The 27,094-nt window shown below is 37.5% G+C and overlaps 1 protein-coding gene across 1 annotated transcript; it reads left to right on the top strand.

Annotated features, from left to right (window-relative positions):
• Positions 1-89: 89 nt before the first annotated feature.
• LOC131788370 (protein sidekick-2) lies at positions 90-25,267 on the top strand. Its single transcript, XM_066159545.1, is given in 28 exon segments — positions 90-377; positions 1,197-1,513; positions 2,277-2,421; positions 8,467-8,792; positions 9,000-9,147; positions 9,512-9,817; positions 10,030-10,335; positions 11,251-11,555; positions 12,733-12,877; positions 13,946-14,271; positions 14,479-14,626; positions 14,966-15,268; positions 15,473-15,699; positions 15,702-15,792; positions 16,522-16,580; positions 16,583-16,849; positions 20,612-20,933; positions 21,223-21,347; positions 21,350-21,518; positions 22,188-22,198; positions 22,200-22,269; positions 22,272-22,496; positions 22,733-22,833; positions 23,788-23,977; positions 24,446-24,547; positions 24,981-25,021; positions 25,024-25,179; positions 25,181-25,267. Coding segments are annotated over 28 exon segments (5,082 nt in total). The 5' UTR covers positions 90-313.
• The last annotated feature ends 1,827 nt before the right edge of the window (positions 25,268-27,094 follow it).

Genomic DNA, 27,094 nt, shown 5'->3' with positions numbered 1-27,094 from the left:
TGGTTAAATTTTAACTTATAAGCTGTTACGTACTGAAATCAGCTGAAATATGATGAATTATGAGCTGCAGCCCACGGCATTGTGGGAAATATCAACAACTTCAGGCTTATGTCATCTTGTTATCGAACGAAACTACTCGGCCTACGAAGAGACTGATTGTTTTTCTGAAACCGCGGACGATATTGCTACAAATCATACAAAGCCAAGTTTAAATAGTGAGGAGACAATCTTTTTTCGGATGAACTTTCGTTTACAGAAGACCGGTCAAGCAAAACGATCGTGATACACGCATACCGTGACTGACTCAATCGAGATGGCGCACTTTAATCATTGTTTCCGGGTAGCTTTTCTCGCTGTACTTTTTCCACTGACTTCAGGTGAGTACCATACAATCTTAAATAAATTAGAAAGGTTTATTTTATGTTAAAATTTACATTCAGGGTACTTTTGTGGGAGATTTCTTTCAGTCGTGAGTAGTGTAGCCGTACGGTCACAGGTTAATCCTCATTGCGAACATAATCAATATCAGAAAGAAACAAGGGTCCCTCGGGATTCGTTGTTTTTTCGTAATTAAAATGTCATCTTAAAAGAATAGTACGGCTAAGAATCTACCTGTTTTTACATCAAGCTCAATTCCTGTTTCAACGAAAAAATTGAGTGGTAACATCTGCATCAATTTTAGGTTAAAGCATTCTTGAAATTTATTTCACTTTTCCTATCTACTGAAAGCTTTGAATTTGGACCAGTCTAATACATATCTACCTTGCGCTCCCAAAATTGTAAATTTACACTGAAAGTCAACTTCTCCTTGCTCCAAGGAAGGGCTAACGACCCAGGTTTCTCGAATTCGCAGCAGCAATTTATTTTTCTTTGATACAGCACATCAGTTTTTCGAAACTTGAATCTTTCCTCATTTTCTCTAAAAATGGACACCGTCAAAAATGAGACCCGATGTATTTCCATTTGCAGTTTTAATGATCAGATTTAGATTTCCTCCAAATTTGTAATCAAATTGATAAATATTTTTAGAGGCAGACCAGCTCTAATTGTCCCTATTTGTGACATGGATTTTGTATGAGACATACTTTATAGAGAGATTCAAGACATGCATATGTCTCTCACATCCAACCATTCTTGAATGTTACTATGATTATTATAACTGTGTTATAGTGCAAATGTAAATTTTATTTCTGTAGGAGTCTGTGTTGATTTAGATCTTGGAATGGGAAGTAGAACTATTCCAGATAGTAAAATAACTGCTTCTTCAGAAAAAAGTGTCAGCACACCAGCCAAGAATGGTAGACTGAACTTCACATCAGGTTCATCATGGTGTGCAGGAACAAGTGACACTAACCCATATCTACAGATTGATCTACAGACACTTCATATCATCTGTGCTGTGTCTACTCAAGGGAATTCTCAAGCAGATCAGTGGGTGAAGAACTACACGCTACAATTATCTACAAATGGGACAACTTGGACAGACTATATGGAATTCAGTGGGCAGGTTAAGGTATGCCACATGGGCTGGTTGAGAATTATATGATATCTTGCCTCAATCACTGTTCCTGAGTTTTGACAATGTTGATGCATTTATATCAAAATGGCCACCAAAGGAGTTATAGGTATGCAGAGGATTATTTGAACTATGAAAATTCAACAAGTATTCTCCTCATGCTCAGTAAATATCATGAATTTTGAGTAATTATTTTTCATTCAGCAAATTATATTTTGCATGCCTGAATTTGAAGTCAAGGTTGCATAAAGAATACAAGGGAGAAATGGACAGGGAATCTAACAAATTGTTTTGAACAATGTTATTGCACCAAATATTTATGGTACAAAAAGGGTTGTCAAAGGAGTGCAGAACAAATGATATCTAATTGCTGAGAGATTGCTGCTCTCAATCCAAGAAGTAATAAAAATTGATTGTCACAGGTAAACTGCAGTTGTAGAAATTAGCTAGAGTTCACCTTCAAGGGTCAGTGTGATATTTTTTATAATCCAATGGTCAAATTATGATATATTCATGTATGCTTAGTCCAGTGGACCTCTTCCCTAAATGTCGGGCCTTATTCCTACACCTACATTTATATTTTTTTGTTTTTATGAAGATTAACTGAGCCACCCAGCCCAACCATTGTGACAACAATAAAAGTATTTCCTGTCATAAAACAAGAGGGATGATTAGTTTCACCAGGGTGAAGAGTTACAATTATAGTTACATTTTACATTCTACCTGGAACTCTATGATGAGTTATAATTATTTTCCTAAGGTTTTAGAGGGAAATAAGGATAGAAGCTCAAATGTCAAACATGTTCTATATGAAGTGTTGACACGATATTTGCGATTCCTGCCACAAAAACACCAGGGTGATGTGTGTATGAGAACAGAGGTGTTTGGAGTGAAACAGAAGCCAAGTAAGTTTAGAAACTTTTGTGTAATGTTGCACACATCCTCAATTTGATCCTTACATTTCACAGTTATCTGTGGTAGTTTGTTTAACTATAAACAAAGGTGACCTTCCACGGGAAAACGTACACTAACGGCTTTTCGTTAATCTGGTGAAACGCACGGCTACCGAACGGGTAACTCACCCGTTCGAACGGATGCTATCAAACGGATGCTATCGAACGGCTGAACGAGCTATCAAGTATTCCGAACGGCTTGTGAAAATTATCGAACGGGTAACGCAAACAACTGCACGGCTTGTGAAAATTTTCGAACGGGTTGACACAGGCGGATGAATGTATTTACGATTAATTTCATGAGAAGCAATTGCCGTAAGAGCCGAACGGATAGGTTATCATTCCGAACGAATGGACAGAGCCGGTCCGATTCACGTTTAAGTAGGTTCAAACGGATAGTCAACTGTTCTGATGTAATAAAATATTGACTTCCCACAGCTGCTAGAAAATTGCCTGACGAAGTATTCAAGTTTGTTTAACAGAAACTTAGTTCAGCGTCTTCTATTAATTAAAAGCAAACCTCGAATAACCTGTGAAGGTCAAGTTGTCATTATTTATCTTTGCCGTGTCGAGTGTTTATTGCCGCTTTATTGCACAAAAACGCGACTGCAACTTTTTTCTAGCAGCTTTGCATGTTGCCAAATTGTTCCCTATATCTTTTCTTTTGACAGTGAATTCGATGCGACAAACATAACTATTCCGCGCACGATTCCATTTCTGGTGTTACTATAATACAATCTCGCGACATTTGCGTAAAGCGGACCTGTGTGACAGGTAACGCAACACTATAGAATCCTGAGGTAAGTACTAAAACGAGGAACGACCTAAAACCACCTAAAACCACCTACAACCACCTCAAACATTTCAACAACCACCTACAACCACCTCAAAAACATCTACAACCACTCGCAAACTATCTAAAACCATCTAACACAAGGCATAAATGGCTAAAATAAGGCGAAACGACAACATGTCACGTACACGAAATACGAGAGTCGAACGAAACCTCTACCTTCCCCTGAAATCTTACTCTCCCTGGTCCCATGGATAATCAACCATCTCACGAAATGAAATGCGATAGCATGCTAATTATTTTATATTCCCTCAGCAAAAGACTTAAAGAACTTTACAAAATGAACTAACAAGTTACAAAAAATAATAAATAGGGAATAATACATGGGCGCGCGTAGATATGGAATTAATCTTCGAGTGTTTAACTCGATAGCTCACGAGTGAGCGCAGTGAACGAGTGAGATGTCGAGTTGAACACGAGAAGAGAAATTCCATATCTACAAGCAACCATGTATTATTTTGTTTATCATATAAATACAATAGCCCTTTTCTGGGAAGAAAATCCGACCTCATTAATGAATGCAAATAAATGAATCGACAATCCTCGAACAACAATCGTAGAGTGCGTTGGCGCTGACTCTTAAGATGGAAAATGCTTTGAATCGTGATTACAAAAACTACCATATATACGCGCACCTATGTATGATTCCCAATGTATTATTTTTTGTAACATCATGTTACTTCATTTTGTAAAGTTCTTTAGGTCTTTTGCTGAGGGAATATAAAATAATTAACATGCTAACGCATTTCATTTTGTGAGATGGTTGATTATACATAGGACCAGGGAGAGTAAGATTTCAGGGGAAGGTAGAGGTTTCGTTCGATTCTCGTATTTCGTGTACGTGACATGTTGTCGTTTCACCTTATTTTAGACATTTATTCGACGAACGGATGATCAAGCCGGTCGAACGGATGGATGTTTCTATCGAACGGATTACCGAAGCCGTTCAAACAGATGCAAATTTTTCTGAACGGCTGACAAACGGCTAGTGAACGGAAAGCCGTTTGAAAACGGACGTTTTCCCGTGGTAGGTCACAATTTAAGAGCCCATGACTGTAAATATCGAGAATCGCTGGCCAGGCTAGAAAAATCGAAAATTCTGATAATTTGCCTGGAAAACTCTTTCAGGGAGATGTATTAAAAAAAAATATTTCGAAGTTTGAAAAATCAAATGTTTCCAAGGAAATGGGGGAAAAACGAAAATTTGGGTTTCTACCCAATTAATTATGCAAAAAATACAGTAACATTGACTAACTTTAGTGTGCGAGTACTGAAGGAGGATGTTTGGTAAGAAATCGGGGGTGTTTTTACTTCAAAGTATAATTCATTTGATTTTTATTTGTGACATTTTAAGGAGCTTTGGTTTAATTTTAAAATTCACATGATTTTTTAACAAAGTGCTGTCAAACGCTTGTTGCAAAAAGCGAAAAATCGAGCAACTTAAAGCCTTCAAAACGCGTCTTGGCATGTGAGAAATCATATCAAACTACATGCTGGCACAAAGTTTGGTCCTTATATGAAAATAATATGAAATAAAAAATCTGGGTAATTAAGAAAAGTGCCGGCAAAATAAAAGAGTTTGCAACGCACTGTGGCCAAGGTCAAGAATTTGCGTGATGCAAATCAGTTGTAGAAATCGTACTTGAGAGCTACGAAGTAAACAAGATAGTTAAAGATGGTTAAAAAACTCGTTGATATGGAAATGATATGAAATTATAGAATAAAAAATCCGCAGACATTGCTGAAGAGGGCTGTAAATTGATGTGTAGATACGAACTTTTCTGTTAATTTGAATTGCAGAAGACTGTTATTGTCGACTCGCAATTTCAACAGCACTACCTACACCTAACTATGGATAAGGGCCGCTGTATAGTTCACCATTTTTGCTGACAAGTGGTTTATTATCGACATCGTTCTTAGTTGAATAGTTACGTTTTCTGCAACTGCGATAATATTTCTTTTGAAATATCTTGAAAAAGTTATGTGAGTAAACAAAGTCACGCAACACCGCAAGCTTCTGCTGTGAAGTTTTTCACCTCAAGATAACAGCCCAACTATTTTGATGCTATTGACTCTTATCTTTTTTGGAAAAATGGCCACATTTCTGTCATAAAACTTGATAAAAAGGACTTATGTCACGGCAGCAATTATACCGTGTTGCAGTCCGGGCGATAATTCTCTATGATGCAATCACGGTCTTTTTCTTAAAGGTAAACACGTGCGAGGTTTTTCATAGAGCATAAACAGAAACGATGTCATTTTGTAGCTTTGCTTCTCTTCTTGGGGGGGCTTGTGGTGCAAGTTCTGAAAATCCAAACATGGCTGACTTTGTCAAATTGAAAGACTCTACTAGGGATCAAGTGTTTCCATGTCCAAAAGAGGGCTGCACGCATAATTTCCAAAGGCACTCTTCTCTAGAAAAGCATCTCGCGTTCAGAACATGCACAAAGACGGTTGAAAGGAAGACACTTCTTGATAAAGCGAAGGTTAAATATACTGCAAGGCTCGAGGAAGGTTCAAGTTCCGTGCCAACCATTCCTCTACCTTCTGAAACCTGTCCTCGTAGCACTGGATATGCAACACTGCCTGAAGGCTTCGCTTTAAAACAAGTAAAGAAAGTTTACCGGTTTAACGAAAAGCAACGAGAGTACCTGACTTACCATCGGACAAGAAAGCGGCAAGAAGGTCGACGCGGAAATTGTTACAACAGAAATGAGAAGAGCAAAGGAATTGAACGGGGAGCGCTTGTTCAGTGTCTCTGAGTTTTTTTTACTTAACAAGTAGCTTCATTTTTTTCCAGAATGACAGCAAAAGTGAAACAGCAGACAGCCCCCTGCGCACAAGCTGTAACTGAGCAAGATCTCGTTGCTATGGAGGAAGAATTTAATTTTGTCAAATGCTAAGGAGTCTATTTTTGAGCAGTTAAATGTAACTCATTCTATTCATTACCAACAGTACAACTGTTCCATGGTCGAGAATAACACACTCAAAAATCTCGAAGTCGCAGTCTTAAAACTCCTTTGCGAGAGTTTCAATCTTGCATTACCACCTGGGGTTGATCATAGAAAAAAGACATCTTACGTCGCTCTGCTCGAAGACCTTGCTGGATGCTGCTCTTGCAGTGCAGTTTAAAAGGCAAATGGCAAAAGGCTGCTTCAAAAAATTGAGTCCTATATGAACGTTGATATAAAACGGGGGCCGTGGAGCATATTTTTGATCGGAGGAGCTATTGCAGTTCCCACGTTCTGTGAGCTCATTGGCACCAACTTATAATTATCTATGAGGGCCCTGGAGCCTCCCCTCCGAGGAGGGCTTCCTTTTGTTTGTTTCTTAGTACGCCTTTCTCAGTACAGAAAGACTGCTGACAGGGTATCCTGGGGTATGCTCCCCCGGCAAATTTTGAAATCTAGAGCTTCTGAAATCACCGGAAACGCGTTTCAATCCAAAGAAAAATTTGTCAAATTTTTAATTCAAAGATTAAAATAAATAATAATGATAACAACAGATTGTTCTTGGTGGGGCTACAGCCCACTCAACCCCATAGCTCCGCGGTCCCCGTATTAAAGGCGCAAACCGGAAATAAAAAAGTCCCCTTCGAACCGCACTTGGCAGTCAGACAGGATCAGGCCGGCTGAATGTTGTTCGATATAGACTCATAAAAGAATTTATACGAGTAATATAAAACGAGATATATAGGACCGGATGCTTTAGAATGGAGTTTTGACGAAAAAAGGATTGTGTCTGCTTTACTCGGCAACTTCACCTCTGATCCAACGTGACAATTGTCACGCAATTGAAACATTTTGCTTTTCGTCAAGACAGTTACGAGAAATGAAACAAAAAACTCATTGGCTTAAAAAACGAATTAAACGCTATTAAATGCTGGTCATTATTCTTGTAAATTTCATGTTGTAGCCGTCAAAAGAGCCTTTCCTACACCAGAACCGTCAGGCGGTACGATTTCTACAACTGATTTGCATCATGCAAATTCGTGACCTCTGGCCACAGTGCGTCGCAAACCTTTATGTTTTGCCTGCACATTTCTGAATTACCCAGATTTTTTATTTCATATTGTGTTAGTATAAGGACCAAACTATGTGCCAGCATGTAGTTTGACATGATGTCACGCATACCAAGACGTGTTTTGAAGGATTGAAGTTGCTCGATTTTTCGATTTTTGCAACAAGCGTTTGACAGCACTTTGTTAAAAAATAATGTGAATGTTAAAATTAAACCAAAGCTCCTTAAAATGCCACAAATAAAAATCAAATGAATTATACTTTAAGGTAAAAACACCCCCGATTTCTTACCAAACATCCTCCTTCAGTACTCGCACACTAAAGTTGGTCAATTTTACTGTATTTTTTGCATAATTAATAAGGTAAAAACCCGAATTTTCGTTTTTCCCCATTTCCTCGGACACATTTGATTTTTCAAACTTTGAAATAATCTTTTTGAATATATCTCCCTAAAAGTGTCTTCAGGCAAATTATCAAAATTTTCGATTTTTTTAGCCTGGCCAACGATTCTCGATATTTACAGTCATGGCCTCTTAAGGTTCTAAATCTAGTGGCCATTTTAATTTATTATGTTGATAATTGTTATTTGGATTAGTACATGTAGCTTTGATGATACAAATCACTCTTTGAACACTCAGGCATAGCGACTAACCCACACTGTATAAGCTGAAACTTGCACTCTTAATAACACTCATTAATTTAAAACTTCCAAGTGATAGGATGAAGCAATTTGTGTTTGATGTTTAGTGGTGGATTGTCAAGGCTCTTAGCGTTATGAGCTGAGGATTGCAAGAGAAAATTCAATTACCACAAATGGAGTTCCTCATGTCACAGCTTCACTTCTGTTACAATCAAAGTCAGAAACGTTAGGGATCCATTCTGGGCAATCACTTCATTTGAGCAGCCGCACAGCATATGATATGTAATGATAGCTGTTTGCAGCATTCACTTGGTTATTTCCCAACAGTTAATTATGGCTTCATCACTATTTTTCCATCGCTCCTTTTCCGTATTTCTGTAATAATTTCCTACAGATTGTTTAGAAGTGTATTCAATGAATTACACAAAAAACATACATGTGATATTTAAGATGGGAAGGTTAACTTTAAAATTGTTATCTTGCAGCGTGTGATTCACAGGCAATTGGTTTGGCCAGTGGTGGCAGAATTCCAGATAACAGCTTCTCAGCCAGTTCAATATTTGCTCCCACATATGCAGCTAAATATGGTCGTCTTAATGGAAGAGGGGCATGGGAACCAAGGACTACTACTGATCCTAATGACTACCTACAAATTGACCTTCTCTATGAGTATGTTATCTGTGCTGTAGCTACTCAAGGAAATCCACCAACCCAATCACCAACTGCTTATGAATGGACCACAGAGTACAAACTAAGATTTTCTTTGAATGGTACCACTTTTTTCCCCTATAAAGAAAAAAAGACTGACAAGGTTGGTATGTCATGCTCCCGTATACAAGTATTTACAACAGCGAAAATTAGTACTTGTGTTACAAAACTACTGATTTTCATTTTGCAAATTACAGATGTCATTTTCCAAATTCAAGTTGCAGGTTTTAATTGATCTCATTTCACAAATTACAGTAAACCATTAACTATGCCAAGTTTCAATACGTTGATATCACTTTTTGTTTAACAGGCCTTTCCAGGAAATTCAGGAAAAACTGACACAGTGAAAAACAGTCTAAAGGAATTTGCAAGAGCAAAGTTTATACGCTTTTTGCCAACAAAGTATAATAGGTTCAAGGTTTTGAGAGTGGAGGCTTATGGAATACTTTTCACTAAAGGTATTTATTTGTTCTCATTTTTGTCCCGCCGATCCAAACTGAAGTCACAATAACAATGGAGAAATTAAGGTGAAATTGGACAATTTACAGAACAGTAATGAGTGTAGTTATACAAAAGTATGAATGGCTCCCACAGTTAGCTTTTGTAAAAGAAAGATACAGTTTAACTTTGTTACATAATTATGTGGTGGACTGGACTATTGTACCATGAATGGCAATGAAGTTCTGCACTGTTAAATGAATTGTTGTCAGCAGGAAAGTTAAATAGCTTTTTAAAATTCAGAAATCATTGATAAATTTCACATCAATTACCATCTCAGCATGGAGGCATTCATTGTACATATCTTTAATATCCTTATTTCAGTTCCATCAAAACCTCCTACTGCGTTCAAGTTGACTGCAAGATCTTCTACCAGCATTACAGCTTCCTGGCAATCACCACCAGTCTTTGCCAGACATGGAAGAACCATTACAGGATTTAAACTGTTCTACAAAAAGAAAGGTTCTGGTGCATCAGCAACAAATTTGACTATAAGCAGTGGATCAATATTAAATAGAACTGTCACTGGGCTTGATAAGTTCACACAATATGAATTTCAAGTGTTGGCTTCTACCTCTGATGGTGATGGACCAAAGAGCCCTGTTGAGGTGGAACGAACAAAGGAAGCCGGTATGTGATAGGTGAAAGTGAAAGATAAAAGATTATTCAGGCCTCGATGGAACTTGAACCCATACCTCTCAGATACTAGATGGGTGTTACTACCAACTGAGGTATCAAGCCACACATTGGGGGCCAGACAATAGATAGAAGGTTCTTTGTTTGGCAGTAACATTTAGGGGGAACAGTTATAGGTATTAAGTTCTACATCTTTCCAATTGCAGCTCCATCAAAAGCCCCAAGCAGCCTCAGGGTGACTGCAGTTACTTCTACAATTATCACAGCATCCTGGCAGTTACCACCAGCAGACTCCAGAAATGGAATAATTATAGGATTCAAATTGTTTTACAAAAAGAGAGGGTCTGGTGGACGAGCAACCACCTTGACCATTAAGAATGGAATAGCATTAAGTAAAGATGTCGCTGGGCTTGATATTTACACAGAATATGAATTTGAAGTGTTGGCCTTTACTTCAGTTGGTGATGGACCAAGGAGTTCTCCTTTAGTGGTGGTGAGAACCACGAAAGATGGTAAGAATTGTAAAGCCATGTTCAAGTCTTTTTTAACTTAGTCTGCATGGTGTAGCAACAGCAAAAAAACCTATGAGCTGATTGTTTATGAGAAAGTATATTCTAACAGAACTTTAATGTTTTATTGCATGATTTGAACTTTCCTCGTTTTTATAAGTACTTTTGCAGTAACCAAGGTGGCTTTTTTTCTGGTTCATAATATTCAGTTTTGTAGTATAGTTATACATGTCTGGCAAAGACAAGTGTTAGGGATATCTTGGGGGCTACCACTGTATACAGGCAGGCCTCAAATGAAATATGGCCCCCATAGCAGTCAAATCCCTAGAAAACAGCCATGAGCCCCCATTCTAGGCCAGGGTCTTTCTTAGCTAATCATAGGACTATGTTTAGGTCATGTGGGGCAGTGTAGGGCCCTGAACTCTTCACAATACCAAGGCATCCTTGTTTGAAGACAAAAATTTGGTGACTGCTTACAAAGGCTTTCAGACAAGTATATTATTGTACATGAAAACTTGTTTGGGAACATTTAGAGATAACTGCTACAACACTGCAAATGCATTCATGAATACTAAATTAAGTACTTTGTAATACCTCAAGATGACCAGTACAAAAGGTCTGAGAAACAAAAGAGTATAAATACAACAAAATTGAATGGTTGAAAACAAGTGAATTAGTTACGGCCAAAGAAAACTTAAAACTAGATGAAACTTATGAAAACTGTTGACTAGATGAGTAGCCAAATTGTGGCTATTCACCTTTTTAAATTATAATTTACCTAAATTTTAAAAGAGTTGCAGAGACAAAATTATTAAATGCATATGTTGGGAGCTCTACCCTCTTAAACCTTTGTTGTATTCATTACTGATTATTTTTCTGTGTCAGTTGTATTGCTTTAAATAGTTTTTCAATTTTTAGGTTGTGTTGAGTTCAGTCTTGGCATGGAAAATGGAAGAATTCTAGACACTGGAATAAATGCTTCGTCTTCTAGCACACTAGCCAAGAATGGTCGACTAAACTACACATCAGGATCATCATGGTGTGCAGGAACAAGTGACACTAACCCATATCTACAGATTGATCTACAAACACTTCACATCATCTGTGCTGTGTCTACTCAAGGGAATTCGAAAGCAGATCAGTGGGTGAAGAGTTACACACTGCAATTATCTACAGATGGGACAACTTGGACAGACTATACAGAATTAGGTGGACAGGTCAAGGTGTAAAATACATTCTGTTTTGAAGCATTACTTCAGAAACAACTAAGATTTAGCATGCATTGACTTTAACATTTATATCTAATCCCCATAAGCATGCAGGAGGCAGTGACCAGTTCTTGCCCTAACAAATTATTAAATATAAATGTGTGATACAGGGTGTGATACTAACAGAAACACTGACATTGTTGAAAAAAAAATAGCTTTCAAGCCCTGATTCTTAAGAGTCTCTGAGCTGTTGTTAGTTTCAAAATTTCAATATTCATTTAACAAATATTATTAAAAGGAAAGATGGTAAATTTTGAGCTTGGTGAAAATAATTGAGAAAGTTTTTTTCATCTTTTCACAAGTGTGGGGCAAGCAAAAAAATTTGAGTCCTTGTGTAGTATTGAACCTCAGACCTTCAGATGTGGTGCTCAAATTCTGAAATCACTTAAATAGCAGTTGACTATATTGGTTAAAGATGAAATCGTACATTTCCATAATCACCACCTAGTGAACCTCAAATTATCAATAAGTAATGACTGGATTTGTTCTTGTCTAAAGAACAAATGTAGGAGAACAAAATGAATTCACTGATGTTAATTGAACATGCACAGTATCATCTGTAGGCTTAGCAAATACAGTCTCTTCAGCTGAGCCTTCAGCAAATGATTTTTCAGAGGTGTGAGATGGCTGCTGAGGAGCATTTAGAATTTATTTGCACTGCTGGCTAACACTTCTTTTTCATACATGGCAAACCAAATGCCATTATTTGTTAATGAAAATGAGTGTTGCTAGCCCTCAATCATCTGCTTGTTGAAAATGGGAAGAATAGATTGTCACTCAAAATTAATGAGGGTGCTTCATTACTTGTGGTGACCATGTCTTAAGAGCTCAAAGATGTTTCCTTCCCCATCTTCATTTCCATTTATCTCTATCATACAATTTTCAAGGTTTAACTCTCGTCCTTTAAGAGTACTAGCATCTTTTTTCTGATTACAATAACGGAAATGGTCAGAAGCTTTTTGTCATGTAGCACCTTTGGGAATGTAAAGAGAACAGTTTGAGGAATGTGTCTACTGATGTGAGGGTGTAATGGGTTAAGGAGGAAATGATGAGAGAAATTCAAATGTTATAAGCAGTGCGGATATTATTATCCCTGCTATTTTCTTGTGACTATTGTTTTCTTTCTTTTAAGGTTCTGATAGGAAATGATGACAAAAACTCAGAAGTAAAGCATGTCGTTTATGGAATGTTGACTAGGTATCTGCGATTTCGGCCACAAACTCACCAGGGCAGGGTGTGTATGAGAACAGAGGTGTTTGGAGTGAAACAAAAGCCAAGTGAGTTTGAAATTTAATGTTCCATGATTGCTATGATCTGCCACTTTAAGGGCATTCTTAGATACTCCGGCTTAATATGTAGAAAAGGGTTTTAAACTTAATACATCTGTGTTCTTTTAATAACTTAATACAGTTGTGTTCTTTTGATAATATACACTGAGCTTTTTGGATACAGTTAGTAGCTAAAATTAAACAAACCACATTGTATATAAATTATAGTCTGATGGTACTGTTTACAGTGTATACAGTCATCAAAAACACCAAGCCACTCATGATAACTTGGAAGTTGCATGCTCAACAATTTATTGTCTCTAATTTGCCAAAGAAACACCTTAAATCACAAAGAAAGGAAATGGCTGATAGAAAATGTTGAATATGAATTTATTTTTGGTACCTGAAATTCCATTTTAAACTCTTTAAAATCTCTACTCTTTTGATATGTACATTATTAGATTAAATGTAACTTTTGCAATGTGAAACTCGAATTATTGGCTTTGAGATGATTGGGATAAATACCAACTAAGTTGAGGTAATATTTGATGTTCAAATGCTGTTGGAGTCAGTTGAGTAATCATTTCAATCAATAAGAAACTGTATAACTGTTTGTCTTGTGATGTAGTCACTTGAGATGTAGATCATGGCATTTGAATTGCTTACTGCTAGTATTCATCAGGCAACGGAGTCAACTGCTGATGCGTTACCATTTGTATCACGGCATTCTATTGTGATGGGTGGATTTCGATCCCCATTGTTCTGATGACTGCTGGTTTTCTAAACTCCTCCTCAAGGAAAGCCTGTGATGAACTTCAAGTCCACAGTGCTTTTGCCCTATGTAAAAGGTGTATCAGAGCCTCTTTGCCGTTGCCTACAATGACAAGGCTTCCACACAGTCTTAAAGTCCAACATGACGCTTAAGTCACATTTTCTCGTATTTTTCCCTCACTCTTTTTCTGTATTTCTGCAATAATATCCTACAGATTGTTTAGAAGTGTATTCAATGAATTACATAAAAAGCATACATGTGATATTTAAGATGGGAAGGTTAACTTTAAAATTGTTACCTTGCAGCATGTGATTCACAGGCAATTGGTTTAGCCAGTGGTGGTAGAATTCCAGATGACAGCTTCTCAGCCAGTTCAATATTTGTTCCCAAATATGCAGCTAAACATGGTCGTCTTAATGGAAGACGGGCATGGGAACCTAAGACTACTACTGATCCTGATGACTACCTACAAATTGACCTTCTCTATGAGTATGTTATCTGTGCTGTAGCTACTCAAGGAAATCCACCAACCCAATCACCAACTGCTCAAGAATGGACCACAGAGTACAAACTAAGATTTTCTTTGAATGGTACCACTTTTTTCCCCTATAAAGAAAAAAAGACTGACAAGGTTGGTATGTCATGCTCCCGTATACAAGTATTTACAACAGCGAAAATTAGTACTTGTGTTACAAAACTACTGATTTTCATTTTGCAAATTACAGATGTCATTTTCCAAATTCAAGTTGCAGGTTTTAATTGATCTCATTTCACAAATTACAGTAAACCATTAACTATGCCAAGTTTCAATACGTTGATATCACTTTTTGTTTAACAGGCCTTTCCAGGAAATTCAGGAAAAACTGACACAGTGAAAAACAGTCTAAAGGAATTTGCAAGAGCAAAGTTTATACGCTTTTTGCCAACAAAGTATAATAGGTTCAAGGTTTTGAGAGTGGAGGCTTATGGAATACTTTTCACTAAAGGTATTTATTTGTTCTCATTTTTGTCCCGCTGATCCAAACTGAAGTCACAATAACAATGGAGAAATTAAGGTGAAATTGGACAATTTACAGAACAGTAATGACTAGTTATACAAAAATATATATGGCTCCCACAGCTTGCTTTTGGAAAAGAAAGACACAGTTTAACTTTGTTACATATGTGGAGGACTAGACTATTGTACCCTTAGTTGCCACATATGAATGGTGATGAAGTTCTGCACTGTTAAATGAAGTATTATTCAGATGTTATTGATAAATTTCTCATCAATTATCAGCTAAGCAAGGAAACATACATTTTACATCTCTTTATGTTTATTTCAGTTCCATCACAGCCTCCTACCGCCTTCAAGCTGACTGCAACATCTTCCATCAGCATTGCAGCTTCCTGGCAGTTACCACCAGTCTATGCCAGACATGCAACTGTTATAGGGTTTAAAGTGTTTTACAGAAAGAAGGTTTCGGGTGTGTCAGTAACAATCTTGACTATAAAAGGGGAATCAACATTTAGTAAAAATGTCACAGGGCTTAATAAGTACACAGAATATGAATTTCAAGTCCTGGCTTTTACTTCTGATGGTGATGGACCAAAGAGTTCTGTTGAGGTGGAAAGGACAATGGAAGATGGTATGTGACAGGTTAGAAGTTGATTAGGTGACCAAAGGAATGGATAACCATGCAGTTACCTTGGATCAAATCAATTATTTACTCTATCAAAACTTTCGAAATCTAACAACAATAAATATGAATTGACAAGTGAAGATTTTACACCAAGTATTTACAATTTTTTTAAAAAATGAGTATACTGATCAAAACACTGTCCAATTGCAGTTCCTTCACAACCCCCATCTAACTTCATGGTCAATGCAACCTCTTCCACCAGTGTTGGAGCATCCTGGCAGTTACCAGCAGAAAATTCTAGAAATGGAATAATCAAAGGATTTAAATTGTTTTACAAAAAGAAAAGCTCTTCAGTGCCAGGAACCGTCCTTTCAATCAATAGTGAATCAACGTTAAACAGAAATGTCACTGGTCTTGATAAGTACACAGAATATGAATTTTTCAAGTGTTGGCCTTTACTTCTTCTGGTGATGGAACAAACAGCTCTGGGTTTTTTAAGAGAACAAAAGAGCTGGTTAGGGTTGTCATTTGTTATCCAATAGAGGGCTTTGATATTTCTTCTGTCAATGAACGTTTATTAAAGAGAATATTGAAAATAGATAATAACCAGAGTTTTGTCAGGAAAAGCCCTTTGCCTTCATTTATAGTATACAAGGAAGCTATTATTCAACATAACTACCAAATATGCAACGTGATAACTCAATTAAAGGATTTCACTTTGCTCATGAATTCATGCATTCTTGTGCGATTTTTTTGATTCGGATCGTTTTTGCTTTTGGTAGCTTTCCATATGCATTTAGACCCTAAAGGTGGCCCCTAGTTTTGTATAAGAGATGTATGTAATTACATTATAGATGATTGTGTACGCCTCATCATTTTTTGGAACTTCATCCATTTTTAAATCACTTTTTTTTTCCTCCAGCTTTAGGAGACCTTTGTAAAATGAAGTGAAATGTTTTCAGATTTCCCTTCTTTCGAAAATGTTGCCTCACCCCCTATTTTTCCTGCAATTGAATAATCTATTTTTTGAATACTGTGGTTTTGAAAGCGAGCCAGAATTTAACAGGCTAAATCGTGTACAAAATGGCAAGTTTTCTTAGCATAGTTGCATACTTGAGCACCATAAAAGATTTCTTTCTGCTTCATGATGAGGGAAATGTGGCTTGAGTGCTATGCTATCTACATTATATATCTAAATATGTTATAGCATTATAATTATGATTATTATCCTAACATAAATGTATCTTCCTTATTTGCAGTTCCTTCAAATCCTCCTAGTGGCTTTCTAATTCTGACTGCATCCTCTTCTACTAGTATTACATAACAGCATCTTGGCAGTTAACCACCAGGAACAGTTCAGAAATGGAATAATCAAAGGAATTTCAATTGTCCTATCATAAGAAAGGCTCCGCAGGGCCATGTCTTGGATGCGGCTCATCACAGATAAGACTAAGCTCATTGAATAAGTCCCTAGCCTTGAACAAGTACACAGAATATGCATTTAAAATACTGGCTTTCACTTCTGTTGGTGATGGACCAAAGAGTCCCAATTTTAAACTGAAAATAACACAAGAATCATGGTGAGACGTTAAAAATTAATAATGTTGTCCTCCCATACTTGCGTGAATTTCCTCCTATATGAACCTATTCTTGCTTTTCATAATATTAATAGCACAGGCTGTTTAAGAAAACATAGGAGGCTGGGTAAGAATTAATGATCAGTGCAACGTTCTATTGCACCTAGTGTTAACTACACACCTACAGCATTCACATCGTTACTTGGTGTATTCATCTTCGCATCCATCACACGTCAAGAATTCTATACCTTTTACAACCAGCAGTTTCTCAGACCTTCGTTAGTTTAGGTAGTGCACAACTCTGATTTTTACGAAAAATCAGAGGCAGCAATCTGTTTCTCTGTGATTGCTCGATGACGGAAACACGGCCGTATCCTGTTTCTGGTCGTTTCTAGCGGGCGACCTACTGTGTCTCACACTAATTTATTCGCGACAATATAGCGACTAACAGAATGCGTTGAGAAGTATAAACACTGATCCGTGCATTTTATTCACTGTCACATTTCACCCTCACAACCACACGGTTAAATCTATCATTCTTACCACCGTTAAATGACTGGTACTATCTTTTAGTCGACCTCTACTAATTTCATTCAAACTTGAAACATAGCCCACTTTTTGAGTCAGAATTCGATGCATTTCAAACCCTGGTTGGAACCCTCAACCTCGCAATGTAGTGCAGATAACTCGTACTCTAATGGCGTCTCACTCACAATGCCAAAACTAAGCCCTTTCATTCATAACGTGGAGAAAATGTGAGGAAGAGATCATCAGCTTAAACGATCACTGATCCCTTTACGTTTCCCCTCCTGGCAGCTACAAAAAAGTTATACATTGGTAAAACATGAAGACGACAACGGTGACCGGTTCTCTTTTACGAGAACGACCTTCGCGACGTAGTAGACAAATGTCCAGGACAACGCATCCAAACCAGTGCGCTTGACACTTAAATCCTTCCCTAATCATTCGTTAGTAGCATACTCACTACTGGCTCAGTTTGCGGGGGCGGCCTTTCCCTCAAACACCTAGTGCAGTTCGGGAAGCCGAAACCAACCTCCTGGAATCCAAAAATTCTACTCTTTCCAAAGTCTCGTATTCTCTAATCCCCGCGCCGCGTATCAACGCGCACGGCCGGCCTCCGAGCTTTGTGCATCTCAATCGCTAATTGTACCGCCTTGCATTCACGAAGCGATTTGATCACTCCATCATCTCCATATTCCCACCAAGTATTTATCGAATCTGGTACCGCATTTATCCATCTTTCTTGTGCATTTGAACCTACTACTACGACTACCAAAGTCCTACCAATCGTCTCTGACGAAGGACTAACGCCTACCTCTAGGCAACGTCAGCCTTTAATACTCTTAATCCGTGTTGCCAATTGTACGTTGATCGACTTCAGTCGTCATCGTCCCTATACCAAATTACCCTAATACTAGAAAGTCGGGACTAGTACGAATATTTGTGGCAATCTGGATATATCTGTTGCCCTCATCATCGCTTGGTTAGTATTAGGGTGGCGTTGCGAAGCTATACTGACACCCTAGTCCGGCCTCTGTCTAAAACCAAGTAGTTCCACACGCCATATGGTTATGCGATACTCGAGCAATTTGCCTTAGTGTATGACGCTTGCAGCCGACAGCGCGCTCTAAAGAACACGCGTACTCTGGTCCTAAAACACGTATCAAGAAATGGCCCATTGTTCCGGGTCAACTTTTCCATCAGAGCATCACAACAAAAGTCCTGAGTAATTGGTAGTCCTGAGGGACTCTTGGCCGATCGTGGAGGCGGAAAAGCTCGTAACTGATCGAGAAAATTATCGGTGTGACAATTCTGCGCGCACTGGGCTCAGTTGGTAGGTGCTAAATATGCACTAGTAAAACTTCAATCTCCATGGTGTACCCAAGAGGTACGACTTGAACACTCCGTTTGCTACTCCGCAGTCGAGCTCCAAAGGTTCGCACAATTCAAAAAGGTAATTAAGATTTATCATCAGTATTGCAGTCTGACTCATTTAAAACCCAAACCCCTCTCCCGAGTCTTGTATTTTTTAGTCAAGTCCCGCCGGGTAAAAGTTCATACGTACAAATATATTTCTTTGGTCCTACCTACTGGTGTTTCAATACAAATCGACAAGTGACGGTTTAGGTGTGTGGATGAGACACTCGACTGGCGATTAAAGACCCTGTTTCTTCTTTTTCTAGCTGCACAGCTGTTTTCCACAACGTGTCGCTCATCACCTTTTTAGAACGCAAGCATCGTATTACAACCTCACGGAGAGAAAAAAGAGGAGCCTAAGTATCTTTCTGTGCAAAAGACGCCAAATTCGTGTAACTCAGGTGATGATACAAGATATACTGATCAAAGCAAATGATTTTTAATGTTTTTTTGCGAGAGCATGTAATTATGAGTTATTTTCGTTTTGCAATCCAAACGCGTGGCAATATGAGGGTGGTGCAACTTTTTTCACCCTCACAACCGTCTCACAATGAAGAAGGTGCGAGTTTTTTTTAAATTATCCTTTTGCAAAAAACAAGCAGGTCCTGCTTACAGTAAGTCTTCTCTCATTAAAACTATAAGAGTTTTACAGCGGATTTTAAACAATCTTTGTTAACAAGTAAGGAGGCTTTTCAACAGCTTCTCCAATTTTTCGCAGAGAGGCAGGCGCTGGCACACACGCTGTACTGTCTAATCAGGCGCTCACGTTTCTGGAACCAACAAGTCTACCTAAGAAGAGGATTCCTGTTTTACACAAAGCACAGAATTCTTCGGCAACGATGTTTGATGACACAAGATGCACTGATCGAGGAAATTATATCTAGTTGTTGGATAGAACATCTCATTTCTTCTGAGTTTTTATTCTCGTTTTCAATCAATGCGTGGCAAGACGATGGTGTGATATTTTACTCACAAGTCCTCACAATGTAGAAGTTGCGAAGGTTTTTTTGTTTTGTTTTAAATTTCTCTTTCAGAGAAAAAAAACAGGTCGTGCTTGAGCTAACATAGTTTTTTACGACAGATTCTTGCGGACTGCAATTTACTCCTAGTTTGAAATAGTCTCTTGTTTGTAATTTTCTCTCAAGTTGTTTATATCGGTACCATAAATCAATTTACTTACATGTGTACTGCATAGGCCAAAAATGGCTTTAGTTTCCCTTGCCAGTTTACAAAGCACTTCCATGACTTTCTTCAGCAAAAATACAAATCCTAGGATCCATTCAGGGTCATGAAAAATTTGATGTTGATACAGCAAACATTTCAAACACACCGCAGTATTTCAGGTGTTCATGGTTTCAAGAGTTTTGACCGTAAAAAACCTGTTCCTGCTTATATATGAACAAGTACGTATAACTCATTTGCTCTAGATACGTTCAATTTTATAATGAGTTAATCTGAGAGAAGATCATTCATTGAAAATCGGAGTGGAAAAACTCACTCAGAAACTTACAGTGCGGCCTTCAAATTGGATAGTAAAAAAGAACTAGGAAAGTGACATACTTTCCGAAGTTCTCCTTTCTGATACAAGGCCACAACAGGAGCGTCAATGTTTTGGCTTAACTCTTTTCACCTAAATGAGAACTGATAAACCGGCCTGTAGTGCTGTAAGAGCTAGTTCTATACAGCCACCTTGAAATTGACAGGTAAAAACGATACATAACGTTAAAAATAGTTGGAGCAAATAAATTTTGGAAGTGGGCCTCACGCCTTTTTCTGTCACACTCTTTGATTGATATACTTAGTCTGATTCTTTTATTGAAAATGGCAAGTACAGCTTTTCTGCTCAATTGCAGCTCCTTCACAAGCTCCCACAAAATGTAGTGTCTCTGCAAGCTCCTCTACCAGTATCACAGCATCCTGGCTCTTACCACCAGTAAACTCCAGACATGGCATCATCAAGGGGTTTAAATTATTCTACAAAAGGAAAGGCTCCTCCGATTCAGCAACCTCCTTGAATATTCGCGACGGAGCTATACAAAGTAAAAGTGTAACTGGACTTGATAAATACACAGAGTATGAATTACAGGTGTTGGCCTTTACCTCTGCTGGGGATGGACCAAAGAGTCCCTCTCAGGTGGTGAGAACAAGAGAAGATGGTAAGAAATTGAAATGATTTGTTCTGTAATTTTCAGGAGTTTCAGAGATGCTTCAACCGCCTGTTTTGAAGAAGTATAGTAGTTAGGACCTTGACACTAAAGGGAGGTTTATAGGTGTATCCTTCATAATATATCTCACACTAAAACGTGTGTGAAGAGATGCCCAAACTGCTTCTTGAATTATATATGTTTTTTTCAATCCCGAGTATTATTTTTTGAAACAGTTTGCAGTTTATTGTTTTATTTGTTCACTCTTAATTAGTGCTAACATTTTCCTTTATTCTGCCAGCGCCTGATGCACCCACCTCCTTGTCATATACTGATCTATCACCAAACAAATCACATGGTCCAAGAATAACCCTGACCTGGAGTAAGCCCCAAGAACCAAATGGAGTTATCAGAAGTTACACTTTGGATTTACAGGTCACGATGGAGTTGCACCAAAAGAGATTTCTGGAATAGAGAAAGATACATTAACTCACACAGTCGATGTGTTAGGTGGAGTGACTTATCAGTTTAATGTTCGAGCTGTGACTATTAAACCTGGAAAAAATGCCACGAAAACAGTAACTGCCAAGGAATACGGTAAATTTACTTCCATATCTTTGAAATGACTTCTTTTCAGAAGAACAACAACAAAAATGACAACAATGTTATATTAACTATACTAAAAGAAATTTAAGATATTGTGTAAAATTAAAAAACAGACAGTAGCTGGTCACCCAAAATTACATGAGGGCTAAACTAGGTGGATGACTCCTATTTATTAATTGAAATAAACACAAGAGTAGGGAAAAAACGGGAACTAGCTTAATTGCTTTGCACATATCTTCATTGATATTACTATTTATAGTACAAATAATCTAAAGATGATTCACCTACACTACTTTATTTATATGAAATGATAAAAAAAATCAGGAAATAAGATGAGAATTGTTGAAAATGAGTAATTAAGTATAGGTGACTGCCAATTGCGTGATTCAATTCACAAAATGTCCTATTCTTTGTTAGCTGAAGACTTTTAAGCGATCCAAATTGTTCAAACTAATCACTAATGAAAGGAAATATCTTAGATTTTAGACTTTTGCTGGTACATTTTTAGATGACGAAGATTCACTGCGACTTTAGTTTTTCAAAAATTCCTGGTATTTTTCTCCAAATTGTGGTAAAAATATTTTCCCTTGTGAATAGAATACCCAAACATGTAGTAATACTGTCTTCTGATAAGTTTGATGTTTTCATTCTATTTCTTAGCACCAAGTGTTTGGTCCAGACTCTGTTTCTACCTCTCAAGTGAACCAGACGACTTTAAACATTTCATGGGAACCTCTACAAAAGAAGAGAGTCATGGAAAAGTTACTTTGTATGAAGTCAAGGCCATCTTCTTGAAGAAAGGAAATTTGCACAAAAGATCCGTCATTTACAGCCCCTCTGTCAATACCTCAGTGACATTTGTTGTCCTGTCTGACTTAGAGCTTTGTTCTAGATATAATGTCTCTGTTCGAGCTTACACCGCAAAAGGGCCTGGACCATATGGTGAACCTTTAGAACTGGAAACATCAAGTTAGTTTCTAAGATTATTATGAAAATTATCCTGGTATGGGACATGATTGGTGAAAAAATTACTGTAAGAATAATTTCGTTTTATTCTACGATTATTGACAATTTTTAAAAACAGCCGAACTTGTAACATTCATTATACGATTAGATTATTTCCTTGAGGTACTCTGACTCCATAACTTTTACAATATACTTAAGACTTTTCTTGAACTTTTATATTTTCTAACATACCATTGTAGGACCTGAAGCACCAGGGGAATTTAAAGTAACAGAGTCTGGAGCAACCCATATTACCCTGGCGTGGAAACAATATGATGACAAGGAAAAAATTGCCTATACTGTAAGTTGGATTAGATTACCGTATTTGTTCTCTTTGGGAGAAATTATTTCGCCTGTAATTTTAAGTAGTATATATACCGTACATAGTTAGACATGTCTTGACCAACAACAACAACAACAACAACAACAACAATAATAAAATAATAATAACCGTAATAATCGAAATATTTATCAAGGATAGCCCTTCAATACAAAAGTACTGTTATCAACGGGGTCCTGCTGATTAAGAGTTAAACTAACAAATAAGAAATTATTACAAATATATATATAACATAGAAACTATAATACTATCTATAGGTACTATCTAGATAGTAACCTATAGTACCATAATTTTCAAACTTATGTTTGTGTGAGATGTTTCTATGCATATTTATATTTTTAGTGCTGACACTAATAAATGTGTAATGACGATACCAAAGGGAATTCTTTGATATGTTTCATCAGCAGGATTTTGTTTCAATTGAAATTTATTTTTCAAAAGAAAAAAACAACAACTCTTATCTTTGCTAGATTTTCAAGACACTAACCGTTTGTGAATGACTTGATTCCAAGTCAGACCAATTGTATCTTCACAACTTCATATATTTACAAAAGGGAAGTCCTTCTTATATATTTTGACTCGATTTTAATTTATGTCACAAAGGTAACCCGACAAGTCACCCAAAATGAGACCAGAGTCATCATTTCAGCTGGAAAGTATTGACTTTGGTTAAATCCCATCCCAAGCTCATTCTTGAAATCGCATAATTTGTACCAAAACAAAAAGTCAAAATTACAAAACTTTTGTATTTTATCTGAACATTAAATGTTTCCTCGAAATTCACATTTTCTGTATAAAAAACTTTGTATAATTTGTCCAAGTTTATTTCCCATCAGGGATTTTTTAAAAGATTAACGTGAAACATTAAATTTGTAGTAATTGTATATCGGAGCCTTTTTGTACGTAATCGTATAGGTGAAGTACACTGGAACAAAGTCCTACAATAAATCGTTCAGAGATGAGAAGACTATGAAAGCAATAAAGGCAACAACACAGAAGGTAGAAGGGTTGATTCCAGGCACCACATATGAATTTAGAGTTCATGGCACTCTGTTTGTGGCGATAGTGCTTCTAAAGTCGTCTCAAAAGATAACAGATATGATAGGTAAGTTTCCAAATTCTTTGAGGCTAACCAATCATTGTAATAGGTTATCTATGAAACTATCGAAGAAAACATTCGCTCTGACGAAGGTCCAACGCTCGAAACGTCAGCTTTGAAACTCTTAACAGTGGCCAATTTACGTTATCATCTCAGTTGACAATACAAAATTACCTTGATATACTCTCCCACCGACACAGCAACCCAGCTTCCTCACAAACTAACCTTCTTGGATCATCTACCAATGACACCCCTTCCTTTCCATTTTCGTCAAAACCAATGATATCAATTTTTTGTAAGTTGTTGTTTTAGGTAGATCTGTCCCCGGTTGTTTGAAGAGTGTTTAACGCTATCCTCTGGTTCCTAGTGTAGTATATCGATAGCGATTTATCCATTGGATAGCTTTATCTGAAAGGAACCCTTTTCTGTGCAAGAGTGTTGTTGTGGTTCAGAAGTTATTTTTTTCCTTACCAGCTCCTAAAGCCCCAGTTCCACATAGTATAACCGATGTTGAGGTTTCTCAGACAGCTGTGGATATTTATCTGTGGCCTGTTGAACAAAAATATGGTCCAGTAAGGTAATTATCAATAAGAATGTGATTTTCTAAAGACCCAGAGGTGGAAATAGAGTCCTGCAGTAAGAATATAAGGTAAGATGACTTGGCCGCTTCTCGATAAATGAGGTCACGCTCCCTCCACGAAGGCTGGTTTCGGGGGGTGTGTGCGACGGAAATTAAACTTAAGAGGCGTTAGATATTAATATTTGTTGAAAAAGGTTCATTAAAAAGGGTCTTTTGAGGAAATTAAACTTAAGAGGCGTTAGATATTTTAAATAATTTTTGAAAAAAGGTTCATTAAAAGGGGTCCTTTAGGAAATATTAAATGAATTACGAAACGGTCGGCGGAATTCTCGATGTTAATGGTCAGTGGTCCTTAAATGCTATCTTATTATGGCCCTCTTTTCGAGATGTTACTCATTAATCTGGGCATTTTGTTTTATACCTTTTCAGTGCTTTATCAGGTTATTGTTCTGAAAGTCGCTGATGGCGTTGACAGAGCTTCCAAACACCTTATGATTCAAAACTGAAAGCTGCAAGTGATGCTGAGAAAGAGAACGTGAATTTTTACATTGCTGCTGAGATTGATAAATTTCAACAAACCTCAGAAATTGTACCGTTGGCGATGGCTAATAAAACTAAGGAATTTGTGGAATGAAGAACTTGAGAAAGGAGAAAACAACATTGTGTATGAGAGAGCTTTAACTAAAGCCAAGAAGGTGTGTAAACTACTTATTTAAAAAATTTTCCTCTTTTTTTTTTTTACAACCAGAATCATGACCATCAGTGTGGTGAAACGGTCTGCCTTTTCTTCTGGAAAAAATATCTAACCTCCTCTTCCATGCAAGATTTAACCCTTGGAGGAGGGTCTACCTTAAACTCACTAGAGCGCAAACGTGTCTTCATTAGTTATACAACTGGGTTTATTGGACCTTTTTTCTGAGTCGATTTTTTAAGAGTAAGCTCGCTAGAGAGTACCTCTCTCTTGTAGTTGGCACTGGCAAAATAACAGAGAAGGTGTAGGTCAAAACGCATTAACCCTCCTAATGTGTGTAAACACATTACACTAGGAGGTTATGTAATCTACCCACAACAATAACTTTGCAGATTCCTTTGGTCTCGATTCAATTGCTTCTTTGATTTTAAAGCACGTGCTCTGTTTGTTTGTTTTGTTCTTGTATATTTCACACCCAGGTGGAATTAAAAGGGAAATGCAAGCAATAGTGTGCCAAAATTTCCATCATCTCTACTACCACGGGTTTGTCTATAATTGTTACTTAACAAGCAATGAAGTTCCACTTGTACTACAAAGTAACAGAGAGCAAAATGATTTTCTGGAGCTTTTTTCAGGAGCAGTTCTTTGACGTTTGCAAAGAAAATGTTGGCTCCGAGGAGCCTCATGCCCAGGCTGGTATTAATTACAACTGGCCTGGAGATTCTCCTCGTTAAGTTAATCTTGCAGTCAATTTTTTGTTTTAAGTTATCAAAACCTGGTTGCTCGTTCAGACTATCTATAGCATCAAGCTATGCTCAATCCAAAACACCGACTTCGAGTGTTCACCGTTTACCCCAGATTTTGTCTCACTCATGATCAGTTTCGTAGGAAGCTAAATTTGGTGACGATAATAAGCTGCATCGCACATCGGAGCAAACAAAATGATTTTGATAACACAATTGCGGTGTGTCACGGTATCTCTCTCGTCTTGTTCAATAAAGTTAGAAACTGGACTTGGCGCTGATTTTTTAAATTAAATTGCTCGTAGTACTGAGCTTTATTGAGCTACGTCGCAATATTTTGTGTTTTTTTTTGCCGTTTTGTTCCTGAAAAACTGTAATGAATGCAAGGGAAACCATAAGTTAATTGATATCCAGGGTAGACACACACAATAAAAGTACGAATGAGCCTAAAAAGAACAAGGATGGTTAAAGAATGGAGAAGTTTGACAGCGATTACTAATGAAGAAGTTCTATTTTGACGGTTGAATGTACTTTCCCTCCACCTAGCTCCTTTGAGACTTCCCAGTAGCAGGAAACAATGATACAGTTATTAGTACAAGTCAGCACTCCCAAGCTGCAATCATTTTGGTTGCCATGGCGACGAAATTCTCAGCGAAAGTCGACGAATTCGCCACATGTTTTCGGCTGTCAATTAGCAAGCTGTAATGCTTTCAGTTTTAACAAAATTGAATGGCCCATACCAGGGGCTTTAGTCTTGAGATGTCACGCGAGCCCTTAAAATAATTGTCGGCCACTGTCGACTAAAAATTCTTTCTCTTACGACGATTACCTGGTTTTCGGCTGCCAACTGTCTGCTCTGAAACAACTTTAAGCTTGGAGCACTGCAAGTAGTAATTCCAGAAGAGCTTAATTATTAAATGCTCTTTACTTTTTTCTTATGCAAAAGGTGAGAAAAAGGAAAAGTCCAGCGGTTCTAACGCTGCAGCTGTTGCTGTACCTGTAGTCCCTGTTGCTACTCCTTATACCAGCAGGTTGTTGTCGCTGTGTTCTTATACCGGAGGTTTGTTTCGTTTTTAAGACTGAATCCTAGTGACTGAGCGTAGAAAAAA

Source organism: Pocillopora verrucosa, chromosome 12, assembly GCF_036669915.1.
Source record: "Pocillopora verrucosa isolate sample1 chromosome 12, ASM3666991v2, whole genome shotgun sequence".
Classification (NCBI taxonomy): Eukaryota; Metazoa; Cnidaria; class Anthozoa; order Scleractinia; family Pocilloporidae; genus Pocillopora; species Pocillopora verrucosa.
Note: the sequence above shows the minus strand (reverse complement) of the source record. Positions and strands in the feature narration are given on the sequence as shown.